This window comes from Cololabis saira, chromosome 17, assembly GCF_033807715.1.
Source record: "Cololabis saira isolate AMF1-May2022 chromosome 17, fColSai1.1, whole genome shotgun sequence".
Taxonomy (NCBI): Eukaryota; Metazoa; Chordata; class Actinopteri; order Beloniformes; family Belonidae; genus Cololabis; species Cololabis saira.
In genome coordinates this window covers 30,262,177-30,270,986 of record NC_084603.1, presented here as the reverse complement: position 1 = coordinate 30,270,986, position 8,810 = coordinate 30,262,177, and the positions used below count along the sequence as shown (strand labels likewise).

General features: G+C 41.4%; 1 protein-coding gene across 1 annotated transcript; it reads right to left on the bottom strand.

Moving 5' to 3' along the window:
* Positions 1-241: 241 nt before the first annotated feature.
* On the bottom strand, positions 242-7,546 carry LOC133463475 (protein FAM161A-like). The gene is made up of 4 exons (XM_061745031.1): positions 7,303-7,546; positions 2,923-3,200; positions 2,204-2,353; positions 242-1,672 (listed from the first exon to the last, which is right to left on the bottom strand). The coding sequence occupies exons 1-4, from the start codon at positions 7,399-7,401 to the stop codon at positions 829-831; spliced, it is 1,371 nt and encodes a 456-aa protein (XP_061601015.1). The 5' UTR covers positions 7,402-7,546; the 3' UTR covers positions 242-828.
* Positions 7,547-8,810: the final 1,264 nt, after the last annotated feature.

Here is an 8,810-nt window from a genome sequence, read left to right as displayed (position 1 = left end):
TCCAGTTCTGTGGCCGTGTTCCTCCTGCTCCTAGATACCTCTAGCCGGCTCTCCGGCTGTCTCATTTATTTCATGCGGTTGAGGGGGGGGGGGGGGGAAAGACTGAGCTTCCGTGTCCTTTATTGGCCCTTCACTTGACTTCTGCATCGCTGGCGCCGTCTGCTGGAAACAGGTGCTCTTTTCTTTGAGTCTTTCCGCAGGAAACCAAGCAAACCAAGCACGAGCGGAGCAGGCGGGGGGGGGGGGGGGTAGGTGTAGGTTGAACACATGTGTTTGAATTGTGCTACTCCGCTGTATTGAATCCAAAATCACTGGATGTCATTTGATTTTTATCTCCAGTTTGATACCTATATCTTAAAGTCTGCATTAGGCTTATAATTAGGTTTGACATAATGACTGACCGTGTGCTGCGTGCTGTGGTTGTGTGTCAGAGAGGCTGGTCTGTGGCATTTTTTTTTTAGCGATCATGTTTTAACGGGGATGTTTAGGCCACAAGGGCCCATCAAGAATGCTTTGCCCCCCCCCCCAATCAAAACTGTTAAGCGGCTTTGAGAAGATTATTTGAGGGTGTTTTATCCTTAAAAAAAAAACACTGAAATAAAAAAATAAACAAACTTCAGAGCCATTAAATGATCTCTGCATTTATTTAGGTCAGAACACACAATACTCACAAGACAGAGCGGTCTATGCATAGCATTTTAAACAGCTACCACTGTTTGATAATCATGTAACTGCAGAAATGTGTAATCAAGATAACACCAAAACTGTACTGTAGCTACTACTGTTGCACATTTTTCCACTTCTCCCTCTGCACTATGAGCAGAGCTCTCACACACTTATGTAGTCGGTTGTGTTGCTGAGGAGAGGTTCTGATCCCCCCGGCTGCAGAGATGAGCAGATGTTCATGAGCGGGTCCACATAGGACCACTTCCTCTCCTTCACCATCTCAATGGACAGCTCTATTTGCTTCTTCACTGACTTGGAGGAGGAACTTCTCCGAGACATGTTGGAGTCAGGAGAGGTGTCCAACTGTCGGATGTCCTCCAAGTCAGAGCTTTGATCACTTTGGCCGTCGGTGACCTCCCTCTCCAGCATGCAGAAGGTGTCAGGTTGGTGCTGGCTGCTCTTGCTGTCTGCTCTGCTCCTGGTGCCGTACACCGAGCTGGGCATGGCCCTGGCCTTGAAGGCCTGCCGCTCCTCCTTCCGCCCAAAGTTCCCCAGCTCTGCGATGATCTTGGCCTCCCTCTTCCTCCTCTCTCTTTCCAAGAAGTGGAAAGGCTGCGGCGAGACGCCGGCAGGTGCCTTGCAGCTTTCACGGACGTTAGTACTTCGGCCCCTGTGGCGGCGGCTGATCATTTCATAAAGAGGCACGTGGATGTGTGCTGGGGCAGGAGATGCTCTGAACTTTTTCTGGCATTCTCGGAGCTCCTCCAGCTCCTGTCTCAGCAGCGTGTTCTCCAGCTCCAGCTCCGAGCGCGTCCGCACCTTGTGCCTCTTCCTCTCCTCCTCCCTCAGCATCATCTGGAAGGGTTTGGGCACAGTGACCTTGTTGGACCGGACCCTGGCACCGCTCTGACAGGACGCTCTTCCCTGAGGTTTGAGACAGGATGTCTTCGGCTTGAACCTGTAGTGCTTCTGGGCTCTCCGTTGATCTGGGCTCGCCACGGTGTCTCTAGGTGACGGCAAAAGAGAGTCATTTGAGACATTATGGTTTAATTCAGTGATTGCCAACCTGTGGGCCGCGGCCCCCTGGTGGGCCGTGAAGGTATTGCAAGTGGGCCGCCAAATAATTTCCAAAAAAGTATGATTTTTGTGTGGGGGAATATAATTATATTAAAATATACAGAATAATGTTTTAAATGTTAAAACTCAGTTATGTTTAAAATGATATTAGATATGTGACAAGCAAATGAGCGATAGGAACTTTTGTTGTTATCGGTCGGACCACTTTGCAGCGGGACTGCATTGCACTTGACTTATTTACGTTTGATGCTGATACCTTTCAATAAAAAAGTGCTCTGAGAACGCATCATATGGCCTTTGTATTTATGGGGTCGGAGGTGGACCGCAAACATTTTTGAGACATAAAAGTGGGCCCTGAGTTGGAAAAGGTTGGGAACCACCTGCTATTCTTGCCCCATCATCTTTTCAGTCCACCGTCATAGCTATACTGAAAAACCACTCTGTGACTTCTTCAACAAACCTCGCAAAAGGTCCTCCATGGCTGGGAGTCCAGCCCAGTTCCCCCATGCCGTCCTCTCCGCAGACTTCTGATTGATCAGACCCACTTGAAGTCTCATGGAAGTCCAGTTCCTCCTGGGAATTGATCCTCTGTAGTCTCCTGCTAGGCCCACTGCCAAAGAGGAACATGATAACTTCATAAGTAAGGCTGAAAATCCCTAAAAGACATGACTCTGTAGTATAAAGAGGAAGTAAGTAAAGCATGAGTAATTCACTTCAAGGCAAAGCATGCTTCTCTGAATGATGATGGATATCTACAGGACTGTCTCAGAAAATTAGAATATTGTGATTAAGTTTTATTTATTTTATTTTATTTTCTGTAATGCAATTAAAAAAACTAAAATGTCATACTTTCTGGATTTATTACAAATCAACTGAAATATTGCAAGACTTTTATTATTTTAATATTGCTGATTATGGCTTACAGTTTAAGATTAAGATTCCCAGAATATTCAAATTTTTTTAGATAGGATATTTGAGTTTTCTTAAGCTGTAAACCATGATCAGCAATATTAAAATAATAAAATGCTTGCAATATTTCAGTTGATTTGTAATGAATCCAGAATGTATGACATTTATGTTTTTGTAATTGCATTAGAGAAAATCACAATATTCAAATTTTCTGAGACAGTCCTGTATATCCCTCTGACTGTTTATAATCAATCATCAGACATAAATCACCTGAAGGACTGTCTTTCCTCTTTGTTCCTCCATCTCCTGAGACTCCCCTCATCCTCCACAGTGGGCCGGTCCTTGCCCTGGCTGACGTACATCCTCTCCAGCTCAGCCACGTTCCTCAGGTGAGCGTTCTTCAGGGCCTCCAGCCTCATGCAGTAGTCCTGGTTGGAGAAACGAACCCGCTCCTCCCTCTGCAGGCCGTAGATTTCCAGGGAGACCGAGCTGCGAATGCCTCTGCCGCCTTTTCCATCCTCGCTGCACTCGCAATCCAGATCGCACTCCTGAAAAGATGGAAGGTCTGAGCTTATACAAGGACTTTTAATCTCAACTAAGGAATAAAAGCACTTTACAGTGTGTTATTATTCACTCTCTGACAATCGTTCATGTCTTCTTGTTATTCATACCATTTGACCAAAAGAGAAGTCTCATTCTAACATTTTATTGGACCCCTTTTAACTTTGATTAGTACACCCATTCACAGGTATTGTAATGAGCTGACACAATATCCCAACAGCAAGTCCAGAGTCCAGTGATGTCTCATGTTCATGCTGATAAACTCATCAGATTGCTTTGAGTTCTTCTCACATTGAGTGCGAGGAGATTCTCCCACTTTCACTAGTGTTTTGTTTTTCTTTGATGAGACCTCACCCAACATTTAGACATCTCTTGCCATGACTGTTCCAGACATTTTTTTCCTCACCAGTGATGGTTCACCTCCATCTTTCCGAGTTTTGATTATACGTCGGATAGTTCTTTCTCTTTACCCAGTTTTATCAAACCCTTTTTGGCCCTGATCAAACGGTGGTGATCAATTTTAGGAGGAAGAAGCCCGTCCACCAGCTCATCAGGATCTTGGAAGCGGGATGTGGACGTAGTGGACAGTTACATACACTCTGGTGTGCACTTTTTTATTTATCCTTTATTTATCCAGGAAAGTCCCATTAAGATACAATATCTCTTCTGCCAGGGAGTCCTGGTCAAGATGGCAGCAGAAAAATAAATTCAGTTTCATATAAAAGAAAATGCATACAAGGACAAGTAACTTTACAAAAAATAAAAACATATCAAAACAAGAAACAAACAAACATAAAACATACAAGGATCAGAAAGCTAAAAATAATTCATGACAAAGAATGACACTTGATTAAAAACAATGACATTGTTCTGTGAAAAATGATTTTAACATGTTTGAACATGTTAAGAGAAGGTAAATATTTCAAGTTGAGTACGTGTTGTAGCTCATTCCAAGCTTGCGGTGCATAGAAGGAAAAGGCCGATTTACCCAACTCTGTTCGAGTGCTTGGGACCATGAGGAGAATTTTCTCTGATGATCTAGTGTTATAATTACTAGAGTAATATTTTAATAAATTGGTCCATGATTGGTCCATTCAACCATTTGATACAAATTAGATTTGGATGGCAGGCTGGACTGGAGGAGAACTCAGTTGCTTTGCCGTCCAGCAGGAGGTTCAGGAGCACCAGCACTGCAAGGCTCTGCAAGAGCCTCTTTCCTGAAACCGTCAGAGCCTTGAACTCCCTCCCACAGCACCTACCACACCCCTATGTCTCTGTAACCGTATCCCTCATATTTATCTGATACTGGAACTGATTTCACTGGATAATCTGCACCCTCACCGGCCACACCCCTCCCACCCCGGTAACGGCCAGTCTGTACCTTTATGATCGACCTCTCTGACTACCATGCTGCAGTCTCCTGCACTACAAATCTGCCTCAACAGTCTAGTATTTGTTCTGGTCTTCATATCCAAAGCCTATTCCACTGCACTATTATTATTTACACTATCCTGCACTATTACTTGTTGTATTGTTCCTCTTTTTTGTTTTTTTCACATACCTGTTTAACCTTGGGCTGTTCAACGGCATGTCATTCTTCTATCTACCCTGCACATCATGAATGACAATTCAATTTTGAGCTGAGTTGCCGTTATTATGTGGCTCTCGTGCTTGTGTCATGCTGTGACAAAAATCCCCTTTGTCTCACGATTCCCTTTGACTCACAGAATTAAAAAAGTACCTATCTATGCACTCTTCAGTCACACGCCAATTAGCATATCCGGGGGCGTGAGAGGGTTAGTTGAGTTAGGGAAAGTTCTTAAAGGAGGAACTATAAAAATAATCAGGAACTAGCAGATGTTTTCCAGCATCAGCATGTTTTTTTTAATACCAGTCAGGGATCATGAACCGGAGGTAGTGTTCAAGGGTGTGTTACATCTCTTGAAAGAAAGGTGCCTATGCAGAAATATGCAGATGACTCTGTTGTTGTCAGTTTGCTGAAGGACAATGAAACCTGTCAGTCAAATCATTTGTGACTTTGTCCAGTGGTGTGATGAATCCTTCCTGCAGGTGAACATTTCTAAAACTAAAGACGTGCTGATTGATTTTAGAAAAAAAAATAGCACAAGAACTGACAACTATAAAAGGTGGGGTAGTGGAAAGTGTTTAGTACAACAATCTTGGTACAGTTATTGACAGTAAACTGACATTTGAGGCAAATTGTGAGGCTGTTTATCAAGAAGGGTAACCAACGTCTTTTTTGCCTGAGAAAACCGTCTTTTCATATCGACAAAACACTGTTGACCTTTTTTTAATCGCGCTTTTATTGAATCGGTTTTATCCTTTTGCACGATGTCTTGGTTTGGAAATCTGTCTCTTGAAAATAAGAACTGTCTGAACCAGATAGTGAATTGGTCCAGTAAGCTAACGAGAGAGCAGCAGATGAATCCTGACATGCTGTTTTCCAGACAGATACAAAGGCTGTCTGGATCTATTTTTAAAGACACCTCTCATCCGCTACACGGCCACTTCCAACTACTTCAGTCAGGACGCAGACATAGAGTACCACAGTGCAATACCAATTGTTTTAAACATAGTTTTATTCCTACTGCTATAACCCTCCTAAATAAATAAAAAAAAGTTTTAGCATTTTGTGTTGTGATTATGGTTTATGTTCATGTTGTATGTACTGATGGTGTCTTGTTGCTGGACTCGCTAGAACACCTTATTGCAAGGAAAATGTACCTTCGGGTACAAGTTGAAGAGCGTAGGTTTGCATAGGGACGGTAGGGACATAACACTACCAACTTTTCAGGAGGCTCAAATTGTCCCCACCAACTTTTAGGCAACCTTATTTGCATTATATAATTAGTTCAGATATATAGGTAATTTAGATTGTCTTCCCAAATGTTGTAAGGATAGAATTGACCCTACCATTATTAAGTGAGTTATTTTCATTATGTTCAGACTTACATTTACCCCTTTTCACTTGCTTAATTTGCCGGTCCATTTTTTTCCTCAAACGCACGTTTGATTGGCTGATGACTTGAGTTTGGCTGCGCTTGTGGACAAAAGCAGTAGTGTTTAACCTGAAGGAAGGTTCCATTTTTATTTATTTTTGTTTTTTTCACTTATATTTAATGCATTTATTTAGACAGACAATGTTGAGTGGTCTTAAGACAAATGTTTAAATGTTTTTTGCATTCTGGATAGTTAAAAGATTATTAATAAGTACACTTAATACATTTATTGTGTATGTTAATATAATTTAAGTTATGTTCAAATATTGCAATTTAAATTGCTAATAAAATCCTAGAATTTTCTGGAAGTTTTAAAAATATTTCTTTAGTAGTTTTTGAAAACAAAGGTTTGAATCGAACCGTGTATCAGGTGAACCAATGCACATGAAAGTTAGAATAAGTCAATACAGATTTATTTTGCATTGATCATTTATCCTACCAATTAGGTTCATGTCCGTGACAAATGTAGCCCTGACCCCCATTCACCTAATCTGTTTGGTCTTATTAATGTGCCGTCCCCAGCTAAAAGTGTACATGCAGGTTATGCTGTTATATCGTCCCTACCAATGTCGAGACCAAACCTACGCCCTTGAGTTGAACTGAACTGAACTGAACCTACAGTAGAGTGTGTACAGTGTGGCTCATCTACACACACATACAAACACACGAGTTCCAATTTATATAGCAATACCACTTTTGGTCGCTTGGGGGCAGCATATCACAACAAAGTTTACGTGTTGCTCCCGGTACAAGTGGTTCCACAAGACACAGCCTATCATTAGTACAGTTTTGTCAACATAGCAGATCTAAAACATGTAATGTGGTCACACAAGTGCTATTACTAAATAAATAGACTATTCTGCTGCTCTATATTAAACCAGGATTTGATGCATGAATGAAAAACAAAAATACATTTGACAAGGATTTAGAAAAACACTTATTCCCTTGGGATAACAATCTCAACCAGTCACCAATTAATGCTTAATATGAAAACCTTTGAAAATATCTCAGAAAATAAAAGGTTTCCATATATTTATAAGCAGTTTCAGGTCTGAATTTAAAGCCTCACCTCACTGATAAAGTCCTCATCCTTGGCAAAGCAATGGTTTCCTTCTGCTCCGTACAGAGCCACCAGCTCCTTGTTCTCCAGGACAGAGGATCGGTACATCGCTCTCGTCTTCCAATTTATCCTGCCAGAGGGAAAACAGACCGTGTGTGTCCTGCGTGGCTCCGGTCTGGACCCGGCTGCTAAACAGACAGCACCTTAAGTCTAAGTAGGATGTCAGCAGAGATTTTAAACACACTCCTCCTCTTACACACACAGACACACTGACAGAGTTATCCTCTTACCAACAGGGGGGTGATTCTGCAGCAGTTAGCGGTGCCACTGGCCAGACGGCCCATATGGTTCAGTGGCTTTTCACCTGATGGCATGATTACACCAACTGAGATAGATGTCAGGGTGAATTTTGTCAATCTGATTCACAGATTAGGTTTCTTGACTGAGGTGGTGGTACTGATCAGTGCCGTGCACCTGTCGTGGGGTGCAACTAGTCTCCAGGAGAAGATTTTTCTTTTTGTTTCCAGAATAAGTCTCTACCTAGTATCGAGTTACTGCTTTTACTGAAGTTCGGTGACTAATAGAACAGTAAATAATGTTCATTTAAGAAAATTGTGACGTGTGGAAAAGCTGCGTTTGACAAATTTGATTCTAACAAATGAGCTGTACCTAAAACCACAAGGTTGAAAACAATCAATGATCCATTCAAATATGCACTTGCTATCTCGAATACCCCATCTACAAATTCAACTTAAAATTCTCTGAAATATGGTCAAATCTTTATCCAAAGTCCAGCATCTTTGGGCATCTTTCACCCTTTAATGCCTCGCATATGAAATAATACACATTTGAAGTGTTTGTTACGTATTGAAATTAAAAACACCACCAATTTTGTCCTTGACTGTCTCTAAATAATATTATTTTTGTATAGTTATGAATGCATTGGTTAATTTGATGGTTTATTTTTATTTTCTATTATGGGGGTGGTACAAAGGCCTCAGAAACTCATGTATGAATTTAAATTCATCAGGCATTAATGGGTTAAAATGTACAATTTCTGTAAAAATTGTAATGAAAAAAATAAGTTCTTGAGATAAAGTTTCAACAAAGTAATTTTCTTGAATCTTCTTTTTGGATATGAAACATCCTTTTTTCCTATCTTACAGATAAAAGGTCATTCACACACTTTGCTGCAGAGTTTAGAGCTTTTCATTTTTTGCAGAATCTCTTTTTCTTTTTTAAACCACTGTTCAAATGAAGACGTCTCTGTTTGCGTCCACTTGTGCCAAAGAAGTCCAGCGTCAGATGTGAAAAGCTGTCAGTGTCTCTCATGAAATGGCTCATAAGTTGGGTGAGAGTGAAGAGACGTCTGACATCAGCTGACCTGCAACATCTTTGAGGATGAAGCAGTCACAGCCAAATGTGTTAATCCTTTTACTCCAGTTTGTCGGTGGTGTTGTTACAAGTCTCTGCCTCATCCTCTAACACCTCTCTCCATCTGTCTCCTGTCTTTGCCT